We start from the raw sequence: 27,277 nt of genomic DNA on the forward strand, positions 1-27,277 counted from the left end.
AAAATATGGAAGGGTGCTGGCATTGGAAAATCATCATTTTGCATAGATTAAGAATCATCAGTGGATACTAAACTACGAGGGAAATCTGATGAGAATCAAGGCACTGCACTGCCATAAAGTGTATCCCCATGATTTGCTTCCTAGTTGTAAGGGAAACATAGTAACTCTCCAATGGAAACTCAGACCAGGATTGGCTGGGTGATCAAAATTAATGTGAGCGAGGGGAAGATGGATGTTGTGTGCCTCCACATGGGACACTCTGAGGAGACAGCACCACGTATGCAATATTCCAGCCAGAAAGGCATATTTTGTATGTAATCCTGAGGACAAACTGAACTAACTCAAAATGACAAACATTCTATTAGAACGTGTCTTCAGAGACAAAGGAAGGCCGTGGAAATGGTCTAGATTGAAGGAGACGAAAGAGATATGGGCAACTAAAGGCAACACCTGGTCTCAGACTGGATCTTTTGCTAGAAGAAGAATATGCTATAAAGGACATTATTGGATCAATTAACAAAATTGTAATACAGACAGATTAGGTAAGAGTATCATATTGATGTTAAATTTGCTGAATTTGACAACGATACTGTGGTTAAGGAAGAGAATATCAGAATATCTTTATTCTTTGGAAGTATTGAGGGTGCCTGGCTGGCTCAGTCAGTAGAGCATGAGACTCTTGATCTCGGGGTCGTGAGTTTGAGCCCCATGTTGGGCATAGAGCTTACTTTAAAAAAATGGAAATACTTAGGAATAACAGTTCATTACATAAGCAACTTACTTTCAAATGGTTCAAAAAATTATATATATATATTTTAATGTGTGTATATATATATATATATACACACATATATTATACACATGCAGAATGATAAAGCAAATGGGGTATCATGCTAACAATAAGTGAATCTAAATAAAGGGTATTTGGGTGTTTTATATTTTATTCTTATTTTTACAACTTCTCTGTAAATTTGAAGTTATTTTCTAATAAAAGTTAAAAACAAAAACCCTAGTGTATAGGCAAATATATCTGGAAAGTATATACATTAACCGATTATCAGCCTACTTAATTTACTAGATCATAATGGCTGACATTTAATAGGCACCATGCTGAGCCCTCTGAGCAGATTATCTCATCTAATGCCCTACAATAAGTACTAGTATTATCACCACCTGATGGTTAAGGAAATTGAGGCATAGAGATATGAAGCAGTTCGACCAAAAATTCATAGCCAATAAATGAGGGACCTGGGATTTGTCTGGATTTCCAGGCAGCCTGGCTCTAGAGCCTGGCAGGCTAGTCAAGACGGGTCTGGAGTGGTCAGGGCATGTGAGGGAGGGCAGCCCTGATCAGGGAGGCCAAACCAAAAGTCTGGCACCCCGGCATGGATGCGATTGGGAAAGGACCCAAAAAGCTCTCAATTTTGACTCAGATGAGCTCCAAGGTCATGGAAAAAGAAGTTCATCTCTTCTGCCTCTCTTAGGAAAACCATCTCTATGCCTGATGATTTAAATTTTAGAAGATAGGATTTTACCTCTTTAGTTAACAGCATTCATAATCAACATACCAACAGACAAAAAATTAAGACCTGGCTATCAATCTCCCTAAAGTTGTCATTCAGCCTACAGAAGCAAGCACAGCTTTTGCAAGTTGAGGTAGAAGGCTCTGTTGAAACCTCTGGCTGCCAGCTTATTTTGCTACAGTCAATTGCACTAGCATAAATTCTTTCCGAATATAGAGAAAATGAAAATAGAAATCTGGAGACATAAGAACTATTTGGCATTCTTAATAAGAGGATAGACTAAGGGAAAACGCTAACAGAACTCTTCCCTCATTGAACTCAGCAGAAATAACAGTTTTCTACAAAACCAAATGAAGCCAGTCCTGGAGCATAATGCCATTTGCTTGATGAGCTCCCTGTACTTTATTATTAATACATCTGGGGTTTGCAGTACATGCTAGGAAATCAGAATGAAACATGAATAAGAGACATGGCTCCTGCCCTCAGGGAGCTAAGAATCCAAAGTATTAGCTGTACTGACTTGAACCTAAACCCCATTCCCCTCCCATTCCCAGCCACAATCCGTTCAACAAGTATTTAAGGAGCCACTACAATAAATGTGCACACCCTGGGCCAAACCCTGGATATATGTTCTCTTTTTTTTTCTTTTTTTTATTATTATGTTATGTTAGTCACCATACAATACATCATTAGTTTTTGATGTAGTGTTCCATGATTCATTGTTTGCGTATAACACCCAGTGCTCCATGCAGAACGTGCCCTCTTTAATACCCATCTTGGGAAGATGGCTAATCCATCTTCCCACCCCCCTCCCCTCTAGAACCCTCAGTTTGTTTTTCAGAGTCCATCGTCTCTCATGGTTCATCTCCCCCTCCGATTTTCCCCCCTTCATTCTTCCCCTCCTGCTATCTTCTTCTTTTTCTTTTTTAACATATAATGTATTATTTGTTTCAGAGGTACAGATCTGTGATTCAACAGTCTTGCACAATTCACAGCGCTCACCATAGCACATGCCCTCACCAATGTCTATCACCCAGCCACCCCATCCCTCCCACCCCCCACCACTCCAGTAACCCTCAGTTTGTTTCCTGAGATTAAGAATTCCTCGTATCAGTGAGGTCATATGATACATGTCTTTCTCTGATTGACTTATTTCGCTCAGCATAACACTCTCCAATTCCGTCCACGTCTGGATATATGTTCTCTTATTCATTTCTCCCAACCACCCTGCCAGACATTGAGTTCAAACTGCACAATCCTGAGAGTATTCATCCTTCCCTTGATTCTTGTATTGGCTATCTATGGCCACGATAATGCTACATAAAAATCAACCATAAAAACTCCAATAGCATACAGCAATAAATATTTAAGTTTACTTACAAATCTCTGGGTCAGCCAGATGCTGCTGCTAATCCAGACTGGGCTCAGAGATCTCAGTTGGGTGTGGTCATAGAGTACAATCACCCGGCAGGTCAGCTAGGAGCTGGCTCTTCTAGACCAGCCTCAGCAGCACTTGGTCTCTCAAATTCCCGCAGGCTGGCCCTGGCTTATTGTATCTCCAAGAAAGATGGCAGAAGAGTGCAAGGCCTCCTTAAGACGTAGGTTCAGCAGTGGCATGATATCACTTCTCCTTTCTATTAGTCAAAACAAGTCATGAGGCCAGCCTAGATTCAAGAGGTGAAGATACAGACTCCAACTTTCAATTTAAGGAGCTGAATACAAGAGGACATGTAGCCATTTTGTAATCAATCTGGCATAGTTCTCATTTACTATTTTCTCCTTTGCTCATGGGATACTGCCTGCCTCAGCCTAGTTTTCTAAATCATTTAACTCCTCTACTGAAGAATTTTGTCAGCTCCAAAACCTACAGCAAATGTAGGTTAAAGCCTGTTAGTACAAACACATCATCTTTTATGAGTCCATGTAATTGCTTGCCAGTTAATATCACTAGGATTGTTTTAAAAAGGGACTTCAACAAGCATTGGCGAGGATGTGGAGAAAAAGAACCCTCATGCACTGTTGGCGGGAATGCAACTTGGTGCAGCCACTGTGAAAAACAGTATGGAGATTTCTCAAAAAGTTAAAAATAGAACTACCCTATGATCCAGTAATTGCACTACTGGGTATTTACCCAAAAAGTGCAATAGCATTAATTAAAGAGTATTATGCTAAATGAAATAAGTCAGTCAGAGAAAGACAAAGACCATATGACTTCACTCAAGTGTGGAATCTAAGAAACAAAACAAATGAGCAAAGGGAGGGGGGAGAAAGAAAGACAGACAAACCAAGAAACAGACTCTTAACTATAGAGAACAAACAGGGTTACCAGAAGGAAGGTGGGTGGGGGGGAATTGGTGAAACAGGTGAAGGGGATTAAAGAGCGCACTCACCATCATGAGCACTGGGTAAGGTATAGAATTGTTGAATCATTATATTGTACACCTGAAATTAATATAACACTGTGTTAACTATACTGGAATTAAAATTTTAAACTTTTTTTTTTTTTTTTAAAAAGAGACTTTGCCAAAGCCTCATTTGCCAGCTAGAACAGGTGGGCCAAATTGTAACTGCTCTCCTTAATAATATGCTTTGTTCATTCAACAAATATTTAGTTATCATTTCCTATGTGCCAGGCTCTGTCCCAGAGTTTAGGGATGCAGTGGCGAACAAGACAGTCTAGATCCCTGCTCTAATAGAGTTTATATTGTACAGAGGAGAAACACATAAGCAAGCAAGCAATTAATAAAGCAAATAATTTCAGCTAGTGACAGAAAAAAAAAAAACAAACACTGTAGTGTGATAGAGAATGGTTGGATTGGGGAAGCTACTTTAGATTTGATTTGTTCAGCAAGGAAGATCTCTCAGAAGCAAGACTTTAATAGCAAGAAGGAGCCAGCCATGTGAGGATGTGGGGAGACAGTGGCCCAGACAGAGAACAATAGCAAAGGCCCTGAGGCAGGGATGAGTTTGCTGTGTCTAGGAAAAAAAGAGCTATGAAGAGAAGTTCTTCCACCAAACATACCAGGATCAGGAGTGTACAACTTCTAGAGTAGCCGTCTGAAAGTTAAGAGCATATACCAAAGCACAAGCATGTCTAGCCCCTAACTTTCCTCCTCCCTGACTCCAACCTCACATCCAAAAGAGAGGCTCATTTGACATAGGACAGTAATTCACATTTCAATGTTTGACAGACATTTCTAAATGATATACCTGGCTTTTTTAGTAATAGCTTCACTGAGACATAATTCACAGATCATAAAATTCACCCTTTTAAAGTATACAGTTCAATGGTTTTTAGTATATTCACTGTTGCAACAACCATCACCACTATTTAATTTTCATCACCTCCAAAAAGAAACTGAGTTCATCCAGATTATAGGATATGAGATTGATATACAAAAACCAATTGTATTTCTGTACATTAGCAATGAACAATCCAAGCATAAAATTAAGAAAACATTTCCATTTTCAATAGTATCAAAAATAATAAAATACTTGGGGCGCCTGGGTGACTCAGTCAGTTGAGTGTCTGATTCTTGGTTTTGGCTGAGATCATGATCTCAGGGTCCTGGGATCCAGCCCCACATGGAGGGGGGTGGGTCCTCGCTCAGCAGGGAGTCTGCTTGAGGATTCTCTCTCTCCCTCTCCCCTCTCCACCCTGCTCGCTCTCTCTCTCTAAAATAAAAAAAATATATTTTTAAAAAAATAAAATACTTAAGAATAAATTTAACAAATTAAATATAAGATTTGTACACTGAAAATGACAAAACATCCTTGAAAGAAATTAAAGAGGACCTAAATAAATGGAATGATATCCCACGTTCATGGTTTGGAAGACTGAATATTATTAAGATGGTGTAGTAAAATAATGGCCCCCAAAAGATGACCACATCCTAATATCCAGAACCTGTGAACATGTTACTTTACATGGCAAAAAGAGATTTTACGGATGTGATAAAATTATGGAGATTGTTCTGGATTATCCATGTGGGTATAATCTAATCACAAGGGTCCTTGTAAGAGGGAAGCAGTGGGTCAAGGGCAGAAGGAGGAGGTGTGATGATGGAAGCAGAGATTGGAGCAGTGCACTTTGAAGGTAGAGGAAGGGGCCACGAGTAAGGAGTGGAGGCAGCCTTTAGGAGCTAGACAAAGCAAGGAAAAGGGTAATCCCCCAGGATACCAGGATAACCAGGAGCCCCTAGAAGGAATACAGCCCTGTCTGCTACCTTGATTTTAGTCACATAAGACACAGTTTGGAATTCTGACATTCAGAACTATAAGATAATAAATTTGTATTATTCTAAGCCACTAAGTTTGTGATAATTTGTTATAGCAGCAACAGAAACTAAAACACATGGTTATACTCCCCAAATTGATCTACAGTAGATCCAAAACAATCCCTATCAAAGTCTCAGCTGACCTTCTTACAGAAACTGACAAACTGATCCTAAAATTCCTAGGGAAATGCAAGGGACCCAGAATAGGTAAAATAGTCATAAAAAAAAAAAAAAAAAAAAGAACAAAACTGGAGGTCTTACACTTCCTATCAAAACTTACTACAAAGCTATATAATCAAAACTCTGGCACTGACATGTGGAAAGACATATAAATCGACAGAACAGAATTGAGAGTTCAGAAATAAACCCTTACATTTATGATCCTATTTTTGACAAGGGTACCAAGACAATTCAATGGAAAAAGAATATCCTTTTCAACAAATGTTGTTGAGACAACTGGGTATCAACCTGAAAAAGAACAAAGTTTGAACAAGGGGTGCCTGGCTGGCTCAATCAGAAGAGCACGCGACTCTTGATCTCTGGGTCATGAGTTCAAGGCCCACATTGGGTATAGAGATTACTTAAAAAATAAAATCTTTTTAAAAAAATTACCTCAGAACAAAGTTCCAAATATAAGAGCTAAATCAATAAAACTTCAGAAGAAAACAGAGGTGTAAATCTTTTGTGACCTTGGATTAGGCAATAGTTTCTTAGATGGGACACCAGAAGCACAGGTAACAAAAGAAAAAAAAAATAGATAAATTATACTTCATCAAAATTAAAACTTTCGTGCTTTTTAAAAAATGTTTTTAAAGATTTTATTTATTTATTTGAGAGAGAGAGCACAAGCAGGAGGAGCAGCAGAGGGAGAAGCAGGGAGCCTGATGCGGGGCTTGATCCCAGGATCCTGGGATCATGACCTGAGCTGAAGGCAGACGCTTAACGACTGAGCCACCCAGAGGCCCCTGTGCTTTTTTTTTTTTAAAAGATTTATTTATTTTATTTTAGAGAGAGAGAACAGGAGAGAGAAGGGCAGAAGGAGAGAGAATCTCAAGCAGACTCCCCACTGAGCACAGAACCCAACACGGGGCTTCATCTCTCAATCCTGAGATCACGACCTGAACTGAAACCAAGAGTCAGGTGCTTAACCAACTGTGCCACCCAGGCACCCCAAAACTTTTGTACTTTTAAAGGGCCTATCAAGGAAGTGAAAATACAACACACAAAACTGGAGAAAATGTTTGCAACTCATATATCCGTTAAGAGTCTAGTATCCACACTATATAAAGAATTCTTATAAGCCAATGATACAAAGAAAAGTAAACAAAATGGGCAAAAGGTTTGAATAGCTATTTATCCAAAGAAGATATACAAGTGGCCAGTAAGCATATGAAAACATGTTCAACATCATTAGCCATCAGGGAAATGCAAATCAAGAAAACAATTAGATATCATTTCTTATCCACTAGGTTGACTGTAATTTTTAATGGAAAACAACAAGAGTTGGTAAAGACGTGCAGAAATTGAAACCTTATACAATGCTAGTAGGAAAATAAAATAGTTCCTGATACAATGCTACTGTGGAAAAGTTTGAAAAAAAAATACATAGTGTTACCTCATACCCAACACTTCCGTACGTAGGTATACCCAAGAGAATTTAATACATGTATCCACACAAAAACTTGTACACAAATGTTCATAGCAGTGTTATTCATGATAGCCAAAACATGGAAACAACCAAATGTCCATCGAATGTAAACAAATAAATTAAACATGGTGTATCCATACAAAGGAATATTATTCAATCATAAAAGACTGATGTATTGATTCATGCTACCACATAGATGAACCTTGAAAGCATTATGCTTAATGAATGAAGCCAGTCAAAAAAGACCACAGATAGTATGAGTTATATGAAATTTCCAGAATAGGCAAATTTATAGAGACAGAAAGTAGATTTGTGGTTGTCAGAAATGTACAGAAGTGGGTATTAGGGAGTGACTGCTAATAGGTTTTTAATTTGGGGGGTGATGAAAATGTTCTGGAATTAGATAATAGTGATTGTTGCACAGTTTTGTGGACATACTAAAATTCATTGAAATATGCACATTAAAGGGTGAATTTTATGATGTGTGAATTATCTGAAAATAAAATAATCTGAAAATAGATTAATGAATTTATGTATGTAGATACATGCCTGGGAGTGGAATTGGGCCATACAGTAAGCCTATGTTTAACTTTCTGAGGAACTGCCGAAGTTTTCCAAAGTGGCTACACCATTCTACAGTCCCGCCAGCAACGTATCAGAGGTCCAGTTTCTCCACATGCAAAGGCTCATTTTTAAGAGATCCTAGCAGACAATCTGCAACAAAGTCTATGGGGAATAAATGTAAAATGCTGAGGTTTTCACTGTCTTAGAATCATGTGTGTGTGCTTGTTTATAGGTTTAAAAGAAAATCCATCGATGGAAGCTTTGGTTCCAGTGATGGTAAGAAAAACCCCTGGTTTCAAATTCAAATGATATCGAGTATTTGTCAACATCCCATTTGTACTTCTTTTGTCTCTCTGCCTTTCATAATTTCCAAACCCTCCCTTGGTACCTATCCCACAGAGTAATCTAATCAGCAGTCTTTCTAGAGAAAGCAGAGCTAGTGAGAACCAGTTTTCATAGTTGGTAATTACTGAGATATGGAGCTCATACTAAGAACCTTTGCTCGGAGTATCCCTTGCAGTTACCCATAGCCCATTTATCAGCCATTCATCCTTTTTTTAAAGTTTAATCTTTTCTAGGATGTAAATTGTTATCCCCAAACTGACTTGTGAACAATAAGAATTTATTGTGTCAACTCTAATACAAAGTTCACTTTTCCCAAATTGAGATAGAGGTTTTTTTGTTCAAGTAGCTAAAAACCTGAAATATTTGAGACTAATTAGTGTAATAAAGAGTATAATACTTCGGGAAATCCAGAGTAACTGATTATTCAAATATAGTAATATGCCCTTTCCTCCAGTTTGATAATTTGAACAAAGGAATTCGATTAGCTGATCTTTTTATCAAAACTTGAAAAAATTTAAATGTCCTCATTTTTTTAACTGAGAAATAATTGACAAGTAACACTGTATAAGTTTCAGGTGTACAACCAAATGATTTGATATTTGTATATATTGCAAAACGATCACCATGATAAGTCTAGTTAACACTCATCACCACACACAGTTATAATTTTTTTTTCTTGTGATGAGAACTTTTAAGATCTACTCTCTTAGGAACTTTCAAATATACAGTACAGTAGCACTAACTATAGTCACCAGGTGGCACCTTGTATCCCCAGGAGTTATTTATCTTATAACTGAAGCTTATACCTTTTGTAAATGTCCTCATTTTTGAAAAGTCTAAATCAGTGTGAGATAGTGTTCATAAGTTCTTTGGCATATAGTGCTTATTTGGAAAAGGAATGGTGAAATGACACTTGATTTTTAAGTCACATGCAGCAGATGTTTAGTTCTGTGTTTTCTGTACTTAAATGAGCCCACAGAATATTAGAAAGACACAAACTGATCCCCTGCCCACCCAGCAGGAACATTTCTCACTCTGCTGGAGGGCTGCTTCTCCTGCCATCCTTTGATTTTTTGTCTTCCTCAATGCCAGCATGTTTATTTTTCCAGCCACCCGGGCAATTGGTTTTGATAACATTCAACTAGCAGTATGAAAGACTGTGAAAGGACACCTGCTCTAGGGTCTTTAAAATCCGAAGTCCTACTTTCCCTTGTATTCATAAAATGTGTAAATGAATTTGTCTTCTCTCTGGATCTCATCCTTTTTCTTCTAGTGCTCTCCAAGTTTTGCTCTTATTTTAGGTCTCAGTTGAACTTAGAAAGCCTGATTAGTTGGATCCCATTGGTGCTCTGTGAAAGGATGGTCTGTTATTTTTATTGTATGAGTGAAGACATTTTATTATTGTAATGATAATTCAAGGGATTTCTGTGTTCAGAAGAGTTTCCTGAACAGTGAAGTGTAGGTGGACAGAGCTGAGACTTTAGCCAGATCATTGTCCAAGATCAAGAAGGCTCTGAAAATTAAGAGCTATGGGCACCCTTCAGGTGGCAAGCAGAAATGAATGAATGAGAAGAAAGAAAGAAAGAGAAAGAGAGAGAGAGAGAAAGAAAGAAAAAAGAAAGAGAGAAAGAAAGAGGAAAGGAAGGAAGGAAGAGAGAAAGAGGAAGTGAGGGAGAAAGAAAGACAGAGGGAGGGGGAGAAGGGAGGGAAGAAGGTGGGGAGGGAGGAAGAAAGAGTAAAGATGCATCAGTTAGGATTCACATGGTTGCAAATAACAACAAAATAGATCTCAAAACATGCTTAAACAGTAAAGGGGCTCCTCTCCTTGCAAGTTGAGCAGAAGGGTGGGCTTTAGGGTTAACTGAGTCTGGTGGCCCTGGTCCTTTTCCCCGCCATTCCCTCGACTCTGCTTTACTTCCAGTGCTGGTGGTGAGGTGAATTAGCTTGACACCCTCACCTGACCAATGTCCAAAAGGAAGGACTTTTTCAGAAGCACCCAGTAACTTCTCATGTTTCACTGGTGTAGAGCGGGTCATTTACTTATTGTTAAATCAGTCACTGCAAAGGAGTAGATTTACCTACAGATCAATCAAGCCTACTTACAGAACTAGGATGAGATCATCTTCCCCTAAGACCTGTGTTTCTCAAACTCCACATTATTGACATTACAGGCCAGATAATTCTTTGTTGTTAGGGACTGTCCTGTGCACTGTAGGATGTTTAACTGCATTCTTCACCTCTACCTACTAGAAACCACTAGTACACTCCATCCTCGTGACAACTAAAAATGTCTCCAGACATTGCCAAATGTCCTCCTGGGGGCAAAATGCCCCCCCACCTCTACCCCCCAACTGAGATTATCTGACTTAAACACACGGACTGCCAGGTGAGGATACCTGAACGAAATCCCAGCTTAGTTAGGAAGTAGGGAATAGGATTTTTCACCACAAAGGCTTTGAAATAGGGAGAATCAGGAGCCTTTGTTATGCAGACAGGCTGTATCAGAAAGATGGTATATGACAACAAGTGAGACAAGACCTAGATGCTGAAGACAAGAACAGAGAAGACACACTCTCCCCTAGGAAAGAACCAGTTAGCAACTCTTTTAAGCACATCAAAGGGAGCATTGAGAAACCAGCCTGGACCAAGAGACAGAAGCAAGTGAGGGACACTATTTAGCTGAAAGCTAAGGTGAGACATTTCAGGGGAGGAACCTTTGCCAAGGAGCAAGGATACAGAAATGCCTTTCTCTCCCAAGGGCCAGGATCCCTGTAACTATGGCGGCTACAGGAAGATCAGTGGATCTCAGAGCTACAGGGCATGCCCTGGGGGCTGGTAGCCACAGAAAATGCTAGAAGCAGTGTCTGAAAGGGAAGGAGGATCCCATTAGACTTGGCATGGTGTCCCGCTCAAATCAATGTGGACCTAGACATCTGAAAGGGAGAGGTCAAATGCTACCACAACAAGAAGATGAGGCAAGGAAAACTCTTGCAAAAGAGAAGAAGCCCACTTCACTCAGCCCAGTAGGATGGTGGGAGGAAGATAGCAGGGGGGTGGGGGTAATGAGAAAGTGACCAGGTGAGCATGACTTGGATTTCTTCCTCTCCATGCTGAAATCTGGAAGTGTGGTCATGGAGTATTGATAGGTTAAAAGGAATGCCAAAACAGAGATTTTACCCAGCTTGTCATTGGGGACTTGGGATGCCTGTCTTTTTTTTTTCCCTCACAAACATTGTCTTTAATAGATAAGCTTAACATTAGTGGCAAATTTTAATAGAATAGAAAAGCTTCACATATATTGTTTATACATATATATAAGTATATATATATTTTTAAGATTTTACTTATTTACTTGTCAGAGAGAGAAAGCACAAGCAGGGGGAGTGGCAGAGAGAGAGGGAGAAGCAGACTCCCCACGGAGCAGAGAGCCCAATGCGGGACTCGATCCCAAGACCCTGGGACCATGACCTGAGCCAAAGGCAGATGCTTAACCAACTGAGCCACCCAGGTGTCCCTGTTTATATTTAAAGTTTATTTATCTTTCTGAAGAGAGAAGCTCTAAAACTAACATGCACTGAGGAGGCAGGCCAGCTCTGATGCCTGGAGGACCAGGGACCTGCTCCCCTGTACACTATCCAGGTGGAGGGGGACGGTGAACCAAGGCCCTTGCCTGCTCTTCCCAGCAGAGAGAGTTCCAGTAGCTCTCCCACCATTGGTGGAGTTCTAAGGCTGGATCTTTTCTATTCTAGTTGCCCTTTTAAACCATGGCTTTTGTCTGTGCCCCAAGGCAGACAAAGCTGCTCACGGTCCCTCAGAACTATCCCTTCCACAGCAGTTCCTACAGGGCCCTTCATTAGCACGTCTTTATTTTTCTTGCTCTTCTATCTTTAGTTGTGCAGAAGCTGCTCAGTCAGCCCTCAGTTCTTCAGGAGGAATTGCTCTATAAATAGGTGTAGATTTGGTGTGTCGGTGGAGGAGGTGAGTTCAGTGTCTTCCCACGTTGCTGTCTTGGACTGGAACTCTCTCCTCAACTTTTGAAACTTTGGGGATAGGTAGCCTATTGGCATAAAACTGAAATTTCTGGGCAGTGAGTTCGCATCATTTCTGACTCCCTCTTCAGCTTCCAACCTCCTGAGTCCAGAGACAGAAGAAGGCAGGACGATTATAAATATGAAGTCCCTGAAAGATCCAAACATGCTCAAAATGAAGTTTTCCTCCTCACACTGAGCACTTAACATAAAAAGCCAGCATGCAAGCATATCTTATTCAATGTTAGTAAACAGATGGCAAAGGGTTCATGCTCCGAAAAAAAGATGCCAGGACAAGTTTCTTCATTAAGATGAGCTCATTCACAACTTTATATGTTTACTTCTTCCCACCCAGAACATCTTGGTCTGTCCTATAAACTGATATTTTGTGTTTAATTATTTCTAAATACCATAGAGTTAAATATAAATATAACTCCCCTTCTGGGAGCATCAAGTATATTTGAAGTTCGGGAGATGACGCTTTGGTTTTTTGCAGTCAGTGAAGGCCTTAGACGTTAGAAAAATTAATAGAATACCGTTATCCCGTGTTGGCCAATCTCATATTTAAACTGTGCCTATAGAAGTCCACAAAGTTCAAACATCTTTGTGTTTTGTATTGCCCATGAAAATCCTGATGTTCTTGTCCATCATAGAACCACTGGTGTTGCAGATGAGCCAGAGCTGAGTATCGAAGTCAGTAACACATCCAAGTCTGAACAGACCCACCCAGCTGGCTTTTGCTTTTTAATGAAGTTTCACCTAACAAAACAGTGATTGTTTTTGTTTGCTCGCTTGCTTTGATTTTAGCTTTTGTGTTTTTTTCTCCTTTGTTTACACCCACAAAAACATTGCTTCCCACAAACCATTTCAACCTCCTACCATAACCAAACTCAAGCATTTTCCTATGCACACTTCTACTTCTCATAGCAGAGGGCTTCTCAGTAACACCAAAATGCCAAAAATTCTGGGTTTTATGATTTTAGTGTCATTCTGCACTTACTATTTACACATCTAATATTTTTTTAATTACAACTTTATAAAAGGACATAGGTTAATGGTTAAAAAGAGGGAGCTTAAATCTACAGATTTGATCCCTATCAAAATACAGCATTTTTCACAGAACTAAAATAAATAATCCTAAAATTTGTATGGAACCACAAGAGACCCCAAATAGCCAAAGCAGTCTTGAAAAAGATGAACAAAACTGGAGGTATCACAATTGCAGATTTCAAGATATACTACAAAACTGTAGTGATCAAAAGAGTATGGTACTAGCACAAAAATAGACACATAGATCAATGGGACAGGATAGAGGACCCAGAAATAAGCCCACACTTTTATGGTCAATTAATCTACAGCAAAAGAGGCAAGAATATACAATGGGAAGGAAAAAGACAGTCTCTTCAACAAATGGTGCTGGAAAAACTGGACATTCATGCAAAAGAATGAAACTGAACCACTGTCTTCTTACACCATACACAAAAATAAACTCGAAATAGATTAAAGACCTAAATGTGAGACCTAAAACCATAAAACTTCTAGAAGAAAACATAAGCTGTAATCTCTTTGACATCAGCCTTAGCAACATTAGATATGTCTCTTCGATCAAGGGAAACAAAAGCAAAAATAAACTAATGGGGCTACACCAAAATAAAAAGTTTCTGCACATCAAATGAAACCATCAACAGAACAAAAAGACAACTTACTGAATGGAAGAAGATATTTGCAAATGATTTATCCAATAAGGAATTTTATCTGAAGTATATAAAGAACCTATATAACTCAACACCAAAAAAACACACACAAATAATCCAATTTAAAAATACGTACAAGACATGAACAGACATTTTTCCAAAGAAGACATCTGGATGGCCAACAGACACCTGAAAAGATGCTCAACATCAATCATCATCAGGGAAATGCAAATCAAAACCACAATAAGATACCTGTCATACCTGTCAGAATGGCTAACATCAAAAAAGCAAGATATAACAAGTGTCCAACAAGGATATGGAGAAAAAGGAACCCTCATGCACTGTTGGTGGGAATGCAAACTAGTACAGCTGTTGTGGAAAACAGTATGGAGATTCCTCAAAAAATTGAAAAATAGAATTACCATATAATCCAGTAATTTCTACTGGGTATTTATCCCCCAAAAATGAAAACACTAATTCAAAAAGATATATGTACCCCTATGTTTCTTGCAGCATTATTTATAATAACCAAATTATGGAAGCAGCCCAAGTGTCTATAGGTAGATGAATGAATAAAGAAGATGTGGGGTGTGTGTGTGTGTGTGTGTGATAGAATATTACTTAGGGGTGCCTGGGTGGCTCAGTCCTTTAAGCGGCTGACTCTGGTTTCGGCTCAGGTCATGATCTCAGGGTGGTGAGATGGAGCCCCACATCCTGTGCCTCAGGATTCTCTCTTTCTCTTTCCCTCTGTCCCTCCCCCTTTACACTCTCTCTCTCTCAAATAGATAAATAAGTCTTTAAAAAAAATACTACTCAGCCATAAAAAAGAATGAAATCTTGCCATTTGCAACAACATGGATGGATCTAGAGGGTACACTGCTAAGTGAAATAAGTCAGTCAGAGAAAGACAAATACCATATGATTTCACTCATATGTGAAATTTAAGGAACAAAGCAGACGAACAAAGAAAAAGAGATGAAAAAAAAAAAAAGGCTTTTAAATACAGAAAATAAACTGGTGGTTGCCCGAGGGGAGGTAGGTGGGGTGATGGGTGAAATAGGTGATGGGGAGTAAGAGTACACTTACGATGAGCACTGAGTAATGTACAGAATTGTTGAATCATGTTGTACACCTGGAACTAGTATAACACTGTGTGTTAGTTATACTTGAGTAGAAATTTTTTAAAAAGAGGGAGCTTAAGCATGAAAAGAGAAAAATGTGAAAGACACTGAGGGAAATGTAAAAGGCTACATCACCTGGGATGAGCCCATCACCATGGTTTCTGTGAGACTCCCCGCAGTGAACTAGACAGAACGAAGATATTAGCATGACCCAATAGAGAATCATCGACAAACAGTAGTAGACAACCTAAAAACAAATGTTGTGCTTAGATACTTCTTTAAAGTATCAGCTTCCTATAGTGGAGATGCAAAGAAGTCTCAACCTCCTTGTCTCTATTGAAAGATATTCTTGGGCACTCCATGAAAGTAACACCCTTGCTGCCAGACATTCATATTTTGAAGGAAAATCCCTGTATTATTTTTCAGTTAAGAAGATAAGTTTTGGGGGCACCTGGGTGGCTCAGTCAGTTAAGCGTCTGCCCTTCAGCTCAGGTCATGATCCCAGGGTCCTGGGATTGAGCCCCGCATCGGGCTCCCTGCTCAGCGGGGAGTCTGCTTCTCCCTCTGCCTCTGCCCCCCGCGCCCCGTGTTCATGCTCTCTCTCGCTCTCTCTCCCTCCCTCAAATAAATAAATAAAATCCTTTTAAAAAAAGAAGATACGTTTTGGGCGCCTGGGTGGCTCAGTCAGTTAAGCACATGACTCTTGGTTTTGGCTCACGTCATGATCTCAGGGTCATGAGATCGAGCCCCAAGTTGGGCTCCATGCTGGGCGTGGAGCCTGCTTAAGACTCTCCCTTCCCCTCTCCCTCTGACCCTCCCCCTGCTCACACTCACACTCTCTCTCTCCCCCCCAAAAAGAAGAAGAAAAGTTATAACTGAAACCAATACAATGAACCACTCTCCACCCACGATCTGAGGGACTCTGGGCAAATCACTTGATTTCTCAAGTGCCTCCCTTTTGTTATTTTAAAATGGTGATCGTAGTACCCACCTCATAGGGCTGTTGAAAAATTAGAAGAGTAAATTCTTGTAAAGAACTTAAAAGGTGTCTGACATACAGTAAGTTTTCAGTAAACACTAGCCGGTAGTAGTAGGAGTTGTACTAGTAGTCGTAGTAGTACTAGTAGGAGTAGTAGGAGTAGTCATCGTCGTAGTAACAACAATGGGAGCACGAGTTACGGCGGCAGCACTAGCGGTGGCAGGAATAGCACGTGGGATTCGTTATAGTCAGTAGTCGCAGGAGCAGAAGCAGCAACCAAAGCTCTGTGCTGTGACTATGGCCAAATCTGTCCTAGGTCAAAGAGCCAAACTGTACACAACATCTCCACATGACACTGCTATTGCGCACAAAAAAAATTTAATATCTCCTACTTAAGAGTCTGAGAATAGCCTGCTTCTTTGCCTTGAAGTTGGATGAAAAGCTCAGAGGGTCTTGACACCATGTTACATATTTATGGGTGAGCCCAAGAATGGCCAAGGAACATCTGTGTTCTTGAAGTGATAAGAACTAGATCAAGGAATCCCCAGGCCTGGGGACAGTGCCAGGGAGTCTGCATTCTGAGGGCCTGGGAACAGCCTTGCCCACCAGGAACACCGTGTTAGCCAAAGGCCTTGCCGTCCAGCTGAGCCCACTCTGGCTACGCTACCCAAAGGAGGACGGAAATTGCGTCTCTAAGGCCATCTTTCATCATCTGGCTGAATATTTTGAACTCAGGATTTAATTCTTTTTCTTCATGAAGAAAAGGAATGGACACACCAAGAGTAAAAACCATGATAAAGCCTACAGATTGGCTTGTTTTTAATGTTTTTACTACTCACCAGTGGGAGGAAGTTTAAGAGCTGGATGAAGAGAGTTGGCTGTGACAAATGATGAACTGTTGGAGGCTCTTGGTTCCGTTACACGTGTTACGTACTGGAGCACGAATGTAAGCTATAGCGAAGTGTATTTTCTGTGAAGAAATGGAAATATATTTACAGTGAGGCTATTATAGAATATCCTCAGTTATGTGTCTTCCCTGAAAATATATTTCCCTGCAACAGTATGTGAGACTGACCAGTTAAGTCACAGACTTTTTTTTGCCTGTAATGTGATACAAGCAACCTCACCTCAGAAGAAAGATCCAATATTGAAATTCCCGCCAGCCTGACAATATCCCAGATCCTTGACAAAGCTCAGGAGGCAGTGAAGAAATATTCTCCTGCATCTCCACAGACGGAGTGTGGCTCCTGGAAGCATTGCAGCATTAAGTCAGTCAGAGAAATGGCCTAGATAAGCTGCTTGTTTGTGGTTTCTCCTCTCCTTGTTCAGCTCTGCCTAATCCTCAGGGGTGGATAAACTCAGTGAAGAGCATCTTGTCTGATAACCAAGGAGATGGTCCGGAGATATTTTTCTCTGATACTTGTGCTGGCCTGGCTCCAGATGACACCACCAGACTCAGGAATGAGTTCGCTCCCTGTGCTGCTACAAGGAGTACCTCAATGAAAATGTTTGAGGAACATTATCTTATTCAGTTTTTCTCTCCCTGCCAAGAGGCATTTGGCAACAGATCCAGAAATCTCTCTCAAAATATCTCATATTCTTCCATATCCTTAGCTCAGTTGTCATCATTCATCCCTCCGAGGAGTGCAGCAATGTCCTCCCTATCTGGGCTCATCTGGCCGATAGTCAGGGTACTGCTAAATGCTATTTTAAACACCTCCAAATTATAGTGCTTTCATCAGAGAAGTTTATTTCTATGTTTCCATTCAGTGGCGGCCTTCCTCCAAGTGATTTTAGGACCTCTGCCCCTTTGTTCTTGCGATTCTGCAATCCCTTCAGGCAGGAACCAGAAGATTTTTTTCTCTGTAAGGTGCCAAAGAGCAAATATGTTAGACGTCTCTGTCGCAGCTTCTCAACTCTTCCGCCATAGCCAAAGGCAGCCATAGAAGAACCCAAAGGCTGTGGCTGTGTTTTGATAGAAATTTGTATATGAATACTGAAATTTGAATTTCATGTAATTTTTACCTGTCATGAAATCCTCTTTTGATTTCTTTCCCCAACCATTTATTTTAGTATATGTGCTGCCGAAGCGAGCACAACCATTTAAAAATTTTAAAACCATTCTGACTTTAAGGGCCGTACAAAAACAGGTGGCAGGCTAGATTTGGCCCACAGGTCAAGTTTGGTGAGTCTTGTATTATTAGGGTAGAAAGAAAATCAAGTTTAAAATGTTGTGGCCTTATGATTCAAACTACTTAGAGTTGTGTTGTTTTGTTTCGGCAGCTGGACGTAAAGCGTTGGCCTCTTTGTGTTTCTTTCCAACAGGCTCTGGAAATATGGTGGTGTCACATCCCATTGCTGCCGGCACCCCTGAAGGAAGCAATTACGGGGCAATAGGTATTTCCTACAATGAGTCCATTCGTTGAAGTATTTCCTAACTCTCCAGAGAATAGAATACAAAGGGCCCTCCAGCCACTACTGACCAAGAGTGGGCAAGGCAGTCATCATGTAAGACTGTCTTTTCTTTATAAGATGAATTGGTTGGGTGATCTGGAAGGCTCCTTCCAGCTCTAACTCTCTCCAGTTCTGTTCTTCTGTGCCAGCCACACGTGAGCCGAATTCCCTACTGTGGGAAACATCCCGTGGGGATGTTTTCATACCCGGCCTGAGTTTGGGGCATGAACAGTGTGTCAGAGTCAATGTCAGGGAGCCTGACGTCAATTGACGAGCTGTTTCATTCTCAGGTTTCAGTGGAGTAAGGGCGATCAGAAGACTAAGGCTCTGCGGCAGGTGAACATGGCTGTAGCCTGTGTCAGTCGTTCATTCTGGCTAACTTCATAACTGAACCTAGTCATTCACATGGCAATGCCCCAGGGTTCATTGCGTGGCCTGAAAGAGACAGTTCCTGTGGGTCTATGAATGGTTCGCTTAAAATGTCAGGGCAGAGGGGCGGGGAGGCCTTATTCCTGCTCGGGTGGTGCTGTAACGTTGAGAAGCGTGTGGGTTTCATGCAGGCTACTTATTTCTGGCTCTGTAAGAACAGGGTTTTGTTGTGGTGGGTTTTTTGGTTTTTTTTTAACACTCTGAACAGAAGAAATAAAGCGGAAGGTAGGCTCAGCTCATGTGCTCATCAAGCTGCGCAAATTCCCATCTGCTCTGGGAAACATTCACGAGAACACAAGGACTCTTCTCCCCGAGAGTGTTGTTCTCATTATATAATCATAGATACGGCATGTGGGGGATTTCGGTGTACAAATACTTTCTCCACGAGCAATGTCTAGCTGCTGGATATGTGTGTGCTTACACGGATATGTGGTAGATGCTATACAAAACTGTGCATGTATATGTTTATATATTTATGTTCATATTTTAAAATATGAAACACGACATATAAGCATAATCTTATTTTTTGCATCCAGATACTTTATCAGAGCAGATGCCTTTATGTTCTTAATATGTATTTGGCCCTAGAGATAGACAATTAGAAGTCCACTGAGGAGGGGGCGCCTGGGTGGCTCAGTCGTTAAGTGTCTGCCTTCGGCTCGGGTCATGATCCCAGGGTCCTGGGATCGAGCCCCGCATCAGGCTCTCTGCTCCGCGGGAAGCCTGCTTCTCTCTCTCCCACTCCCCCCACTTGTGTTCCCTCTCTTGCTGTGTCTCTCTCTGTCAAATAAATAAATAAAATCTTTAAAAAAAAAAAAAAAAAAAGAAGTCCACTGAGGAGGAATTGAGAGAAAGCACATGTATTGTGGGTAAGGAGTTCATTTTTACCATCACATTTGCAAGAATGAGTCAGCACTGTGCTTTTTTGCAGAGAGGAATGGGCTGCATGGGTCCGTCCTAGCTCTGGAAGGCAGCTGAGTTTTCTCCGTTTCAGAGGGGTCAAGTTCCAGTCCTGACAGGCAGATGTCCTCCCCCAATAGTGGGCAGACGTTCCAGTCAGACACAGACAGCTCCGTGGAGGAGAGTGACTTCGACACCTTGCCAGACATTGAGAGTGATAAGAACATCATCCGGACCAAGGTATCTCTGCTTGGCCAAACTCTGGGCAAGGGCAGAAAGTTCAACAGTCAAATACACCTTCAGCAAGCCTCAGTTTCCTTTATTTTTTCCTTTCAAGGGAAAACCAAACTTCCCTGAGGGCTTTTGAGATAAAACATAAGTACAGACTATAAACAATACTCTGCTAATTAGCATTTCTTTCTGGAGGAAGAAAGTGAGAGCATTTAGGAGAACAGAGCATTTTATTCCAGGTCCTCGGGGTCTGGGGGAGCCTGGCTGGCTCAGCCAGAAGAACATGCTACTCTTGATCTCTGAGTTGTAAGTTCAAGCCCCATGTTGGGTGTAGAGATTACTTACATAAATAAAACTTTAAACAACAACAACAGCAACAACGACACCACCACTCAGGGTCTGAGTGGCTGACTGAGGACCATAAAGGAGGAAGGGATCCAGCAAATGGAAGAAAAGATTCACTGAGGGGTATACCTGGGAAAACTCCCTGGTTCTGCACATAACATCCTTCAGGAATAAAGCTCATTTCTTTCTGGCATATATTTATTTTATTGTGTTGTAGCCAGTAAGAGAGATGAAAGTAGATTGCCCAGTTTCAATCCTGTCATTCGAGAACCACACACTGGACATCTCTGAAAACTGAAAACCAGTTCCTGAGATATATGAAGCATTTGAGACTCCCAGTAGTTTTTCCGCATCAGCCGATTCTTACTATTTCAGAGAAAATACTAAGATTTTTACTGAGGTATTGTGAAAAAAAAAATTGAAAGAAAAGTTTTATTAAATGTTTTTAATCCCTAGCGAGGTATTGGATTGAAATTTTGTAAAGCTCTCCTTTGTATCTTCTGCCAAAAAGCCAAGTACAGTTTTGCATTCTCTTTTTATTTGGTATCCTAGGTGTTCCTTTTCCTGTCAGATCTGTCCCGGAAGGACCGGAGAATTATCAGCAAAAAATATAAGATTTATTTTTGGTGAGTAGATGATTGCTAGGACCACAGTTCCCTTGAATAAAATGAAAGTTTTCTTAGTAAAAGCCACAATCACGGCACCAGTTTCCGTTTAATGAGGCAACGGTGTAGATGTTCCGAGAATTCATGCCACATTCCGTAAGAAAAACAAAAATAAACTATAAAAGGCAACCAGCCCTAAACTAAATACATACAAAGTAAAAACGAGAATGATGGTAGACTCCCACATGTTTAGGGAGCACACCAAATCCATTTCCAGAAAGACAACATAACAATAACCTGTCACTACCTCCCCTGAGACACACTAAACTGGAGCCTTTATGTTCTTAATATGTATTCTGTCTTCTCACCCAGCCTGGATCTTAGAAGAGCCAGTGATTTCGGGGACTAGAGGTCTACAGCATCTCAGAGTAGCTGGAAACCACCCTGAGAGGAGATGGTACCCCAGCCAGTGATAAATTGCCCTGTGGTAGTCAAGCACCTCCAGATGCATCCTCTCTCCAACCCGAGAGGCTGAGCCACCTGGCAGGAGACACCCCTCCACCCCACACCCTGCACCCTGCACCACCCCCAGAAACCCCAACCTGATGCTGTAATAGCTCTTCCATTCTTTTCTCTGGAAGGACACCCTTTTACTTGGGTACAGACGGTCAAGGGAAGCAAGGGACAGTGGGGGCCCCATGGAATTTCATAGTGGGACCATCATTTTGGAACTAAGAGGTATCTAAGAGAGCCACATCCCTTCATGCGATCCATCTCCCATTACTTACACTCTGATCACTTTCAATCAGACAACATCCTCATCCATGATTTGGGTAAAGCAGAAGCAAGTGTTATTTATAGTTTTACCAATGATTGTAGTTGTGGAACTCTGGAGAGACAGGAACTCTATTAATCAGTTTCTAATTACTTTTACAAGTTAACTAGGGAGTTATGGGGTGGAAGGATTCTTTTTTAAAAAATTGAGCAAAGATTCCATTGGTAATTTGGAAGACTATTTCCTGTTCTTTCTGCCTGCTTAGGAACATCGTCACCATCGCTGTGTTTTATGCACTGCCTGTGATCCAGCTGGTCATCACCTACCAGATAGTAAGTATTACCCAGAAGCCCAGAAGCCCAGCTTTCATACTGCAGGGAGAGATCTTTGCTATGACTTACAGAGAAAAGTATATATCACTTGAGCTCAGTCCAAGTATGAATTTCCCCCTTCAGTTCCAATTGGACTTGTCCATTGCTTCATCTTTGATGGACCTTTATATCCAGTTCCCAATTGTTTTATCACAGAAGGGCTTGGGACCTCTTATATTATTTTGTCACCCAATTTGAAGGTATTGCCTTATGCTCATTCAGTCATAATATCTATCAACTATATCTGCCATTTACCAGGCTGAACTTCTGATTATCAAGGGGTAATGGATAGAGTAAATAAAGTTCCAGACCAAAACAAAGAAACCTGGTGTGTAATTTAGCCTGTGCCCTCTCGTTGAGGGTAAATATTTTTTATAAAACTAAAAACAGCTTTACAAAACCAATAAGATACTCAAATTTAAAAAAATATATAAAATAAGAACTAAAAGTAAAAAAAAAAAATAAAGATAATAATTAAAGCATCTTGAGAATCCTCATTACTCCTTCATAGAACCTTGGGGTCCAGATCACTTAAGGACCATCTCTAGCATTTATTACATAAATGTAATACTTAAAAAGGATGAGGCTGGGGGCACCTGGGTGGCTCAGTCGTTAAGCGTCTGCCTTCGGCTCAGGTCATGATCCCAAGGTCCTGGGATCGAGCCCCGCATCGGGCTCCCCGCTCCGCAGGAAGCCTGCTTCTCCTCTCCCACTCTCCCTGCCTGTGTTCCCTCTCTCTCTGTCTCTCTCTGTCTCTCTGTCAAAAAATAAATTAAAAATCTTTAAAATAAAAAATAAATAAATTAAAAGGATGAGGCTGACGGTGTTTCTAAGGCAGTGCCTCTCAAACTGCTGTGCATCAGAATCACCTGGGAAGCTTTTAAATCCTGGTGTCCACGCTGTACCCCATACCAAATTAGATCCAAGTCTCTGAGAGTAGAACCAGGCATCAGTATTGATTAAACCCCAGTGATTCTAATATATAGCCAAGTTTGAAAAGCAATGGTCTAATAATATTTAGCCAATTCCATACTTAATATGGGATGAGGAGAAGGACTTTTATGAGGTTTGGGCACCACTGCTTGTAATCTCAATATTCTCTGAGTACCTCAGGGCCCTGTCAGAAGATAGAGCTGGAAAGGTTCTCAATGATAGAGATGGTGATAAATATAGAAAACTGAACACACACCTCCTCATGTTGACTTGCCCCGTGGTTAGCACTTCCACGCACAGCATGGGACAGCTCCATACCCTTCCACATGCATCTAGAAAATAGAACATATCATGACAGTCCTAATAAGCCTGTGCTATGTGAAGGGGGCAGACGATGACCTGTCCTCGGCTGAGAAGGAACACTGGTTATGTGGCAAATCACTGTGCGCAGTGCCTGCCTTTTGTGATTTCAGGCTGGGCTCAGCAGATGGGGAAACATGCAGCTCCTCTTCTCACTCTTGATTTTGCAGGTGGCAAACACCACGGGCAATCAGGACATATGCTACTACAACTTCCTCTGTGCTCACCCCCTGGGCGTCCTGAGGTGAGCCCCATCCTCTGGTTGCCTGTGAGGCATTTACAGGTTCCTTTCTGGGTGATGCGATGTCAGTTTTTAAAAATACTAAAAACAACCATGGAAAACTACCCCAGTCAAGGGTAAAGAAGGATGAAATCTAGAAGTTTTGAGACCAGATGTGCTCCTCTCGTTCCTGTGTTCCTAAGAATAACCAGCTGAGAAGAGGGCAGAGATGTTTTTGAAAAGAGCAGGTCCCAGCTGTGATGACACTCGTCCGTGAGCGTCATGCGAGTGGCTCCTGTGTTAGTCCATTGAACAACCTCATAAAATAGGATTATTATTACTCCGATTTTCAGATGAAGATGCTAAGGCTTAGAAAGGTAAGGACTTGTTGTGGGAGGTCCCTCGACTGTTAGTGCTGTCAGGACTCGAACCCGGGCCTGCTGCCTCCAAGGCCATGCTCTGCCCACCAGAACATGGTGAAGTGGACAGAGCATTCGCCTGGCAGTTGGAGCCAGGCTTCTTGCCCCAGAAGTAAAGTAGCCTCAGTTTCCTGAAATAAAGCAGCTGGCTATGACCAGCTGACCCTTCACGGTTCCAGAGCTGAATGTTGACACACATAGCATGGGTCCGGCTATGAGAGTTCCCTCTCACGGTGTAGCTGAAACTCTTGGCCAAGCTGCCCATCCTTGGAGCAGCTGTTTGCCAGGATTCATCCCATATCAGTGCCATCAGAATAAGAGAGGCTTGGGTGAGGGTTAGGGAAGCCAATCAGGCATCCCAGAGCGGAAACGGACACATCACAGGCTAGGCATCCTAAAATAAAGGGTGAGGTTAAAGATGATCTCTCATGATTTGCCAGTCATGAAATCTGATGATAGGGCTGGGCAGAAAACATGGAATGCTGAGAGTACTCACTCATTCATGTATTCATTCATGCATTCATTCATTCATTCTCCAAATCTCTGGGATCGCCTGGACTCTCTCATGGTTTCCCTCTCATCTCTTAGTGCCTTCAACAACATTTTCAGTAACCTGGGCTACGTGCTCCTGGGCTTCCTCTTCCTGCTGATAGTCTTGCACCGGGACATTCTCCATCGCAGAGCCCTGGAAGCCAAGGACAGGTTTGCCATGGTGAGGAGAGGGTGGGTAAATCAGATGTGGGAGCTAGGAAGGGTCATGTTCCACACAGTATCTGCAAAGGGGAGGGACATCTGGCTGGATCGTGTGGTGGTGGGTTATGTGAAAAGCTTGGGTTTCCAGATTCTATGGCTATATCACCAATTGGTGTCTTTCCACTGACCACGCTTTCTCCTCTTTCAGGAGTATGGGATTCCTAAACACTTTGGTGTTTTCTATGCAATGGGCATCGCATTGATCATGGAAGGAGTGCTCAGTGCTTGTTACCATGTCTGCCCTAATTACTCCAACTTCCAATTCGGTAATTATGATTTCCATCAACCACACAGATTTGAGTTATAGGAGTCTTGTCCTGGGGCCCTCCCCAAATGCATGCAAGAATTAAATGATATTTTATGTGAGCTAAAGTGATTTGAGGGCATCTCCTCACTGGGCATGGTTTCCACATGTTGTACCATCTTTTCTCTCTGACCACCTTTCAGACTAGAAAAGGCTCAACATTGAATGATGATCCCATGGTTAGATCTGCAGGTGGGCAATGGGCTAAGCATTAGGCAGCAGGGCAGATAGAATCCACCAACAGACATCTGGAAAGTTCCCTTAGTATAATTTGGCCTAACTTAGCAATTAGACTGCTTTGGGTTGAAAATAATAGAAAGCCCAGTTCAACTGGATTAAACAATAAGGACAATTATCAGCTCACCTTCTGAAAATCCAAAGGTGGGAAAGGCTTGCGATTGATTCCTCAGGTCGCTCTGGCTCCGGTTCTCTTCGATCCCTTGGGTTGGGCTCGGCCTGTAGGCTGATTTTATCCTCAGGCTTTTAGGAAACTCACGATGGCAAGAATAGCTACAGTAGGTCCTGGCTTCCTGTCTCTACTTCATGATGTTTGGTGGATGCAGCAAGCTGGTTTCCAGGAGCCTTTATTTAAGAGCGAGGAAACTTCTTTGCCAAAAACCCTCAGAGAATGTTCTTCCACACCTAGGTAGTTTAAATGTCACGAGCCCATTCCAGAATTTTTCCCTAGGTGCTGGTTAGCTCGAGCCTGGGTTGGTACAGCAATCACGGTGGCAAAGGAGGGGCATTATCTTAAACCAGTGAGACCCATCCATGGAACCAGGGGTTGGAGTAGCTTTGCTGAAACAAATAGGCTGGAAAGGCATGCATTTCTGAATTGAAAATGGGGCTAAGATATTTGAGTTAGTACTGATATGCTGTCGGGAAGGAGGAAGGGAAGAGCTGTTGCTAGTAGTAGGCAATTAACTGTGACCCCCACACTCAAGGATACGAATTTTAAAAACAGCCGTTTTCATGTTTGTGTTCCAGCCTCTGTCTGTGAACCCAGAACACCACAGAAATTCTCTGTCACATTTAATTTTTTTTAATTAGAAACATTTTTAGTAGAAAAAAACTACAGAGAACAGTATCAGTCACCACTCGGAACAAATGCCAACATTTTAAAATATTTGCCTTAAATCGACCTTTTAGGAACTAAGACGCTGTGATAAAGTTGAGGTTCTTTGAACTGCTTTCCAAACTTATTCCCCTCCCTCCTTCCCCGAGGCAACAGCTATGACTAATTTGATATTTATCAGTCCAGTTTGTTTTTATAATTTTACTACGTCTGTAGTAAATTAATATTTACTTATCACACTATGTTCTGTAACTTCTTTTTTCATCCAACAATACGTTTTCAAGATTTATCAATATTGAATCAAGGACATCCGGTTCATTCCTTTTTAAGGACTGTCATCTTCTGTAATAAAAATATGTACTCTACATTTATCAGTTCCCCGTGGAACACCGTGCAGATGTCGCCGGCGCGTTGCCGTTGCAGACAGGGCCACAGGGAACGCGTGGGAGAGGTGCCCTGGGACACCTAGACCTAGAATTTTGGAGTCACCTGGGTCATGCATCTTCCATTTTGCCAAAAACGTCCCAGTTTCTTTCTTTTTTTTTTTAACATTTTCTTTTTTTTTTTTTTAAGATTTTTTTTTATTTATTTATTTGAGAGAGAATGAGATAGAGACAGAGAGCATGAGAGGGGGGAGGGTCAGAGGGAGAAGCAGACTCCCTGCTGAGCAGGGAGCCCGATGCGGGACTCGATCCCGGGACTCCAGGATCATGACCCAAGCCGAAGGCAGTCACTTAACCAACTGAGCCACCCAGGCACCCAAAAAACGTCCCAGTTTCTACAGAGTATTAATTTCTACTCCCACCAGCTGCCTGAGAGTTCCCATTTCCCTCCATCATCACGAACGTGTTATTGTCCGACATTTAAATGTTTTGCTACATTCTTGAGTAATATGGGCTTTGCCTTGTTGTTTTAATTTGCATT

At 41.4% G+C, this 27,277-nt stretch overlaps 1 protein-coding gene and 1 long non-coding RNA gene across 6 annotated transcripts in view; one reads left to right on the forward strand and one right to left on the reverse strand.

Annotated features, from left to right (window-relative positions):
- SIDT1 (SID1 transmembrane family member 1) overlaps positions 1-27,277 on the forward strand; it is an 89,917-nt gene that overhangs the window by 46,458 nt on the left and 16,182 nt on the right. For 3 of the 5 annotated variants that reach the window (XR_013445260.1, XM_078066160.1, XM_078066164.1), the window contains exons 10-18: positions 6,809-6,940; positions 8,245-8,288; positions 18,505-18,576; positions 20,057-20,202; positions 21,091-21,164; positions 22,184-22,250; positions 23,753-23,826; positions 24,810-24,933; positions 25,123-25,240. Coding sequence is in view for 4 of the 5 variants with exons in the window: in XM_078066160.1 (XP_077922286.1) it covers positions 6,809-6,940; positions 8,245-8,288; positions 18,505-18,576; positions 20,057-20,202; positions 21,091-21,164; positions 22,184-22,250; positions 23,753-23,826; positions 24,810-24,933; positions 25,123-25,240 (851 nt within the window). In the remaining variant the exon portion in view is untranslated. The remainder of the gene's footprint in view (positions 1-6,808; positions 6,941-8,244; positions 8,289-18,504; positions 18,577-20,056; positions 20,203-21,090; positions 21,165-22,183; positions 22,251-23,752; positions 23,827-24,809; positions 24,934-25,122; positions 25,241-27,277) is intronic. The other 2 variants (XM_036107175.2, XM_036107177.2) reach the window with 1 other exon arrangement.
- Positions 20,124-24,855, reverse strand: LOC144380905 (uncharacterized). The gene is made up of 3 exons (XR_013445268.1): positions 24,718-24,855; positions 23,479-23,554; positions 20,124-20,223 (listed from the first exon to the last, which is right to left on the reverse strand). It is a non-coding gene; the product is annotated as an uncharacterized LOC144380905 (long non-coding RNA).

This window comes from Halichoerus grypus, chromosome 1 (assembly GCF_964656455.1).
Source record: "Halichoerus grypus chromosome 1, mHalGry1.hap1.1, whole genome shotgun sequence".
In the NCBI taxonomy this organism is placed as follows: Eukaryota; Metazoa; Chordata; class Mammalia; order Carnivora; family Phocidae; genus Halichoerus; species Halichoerus grypus.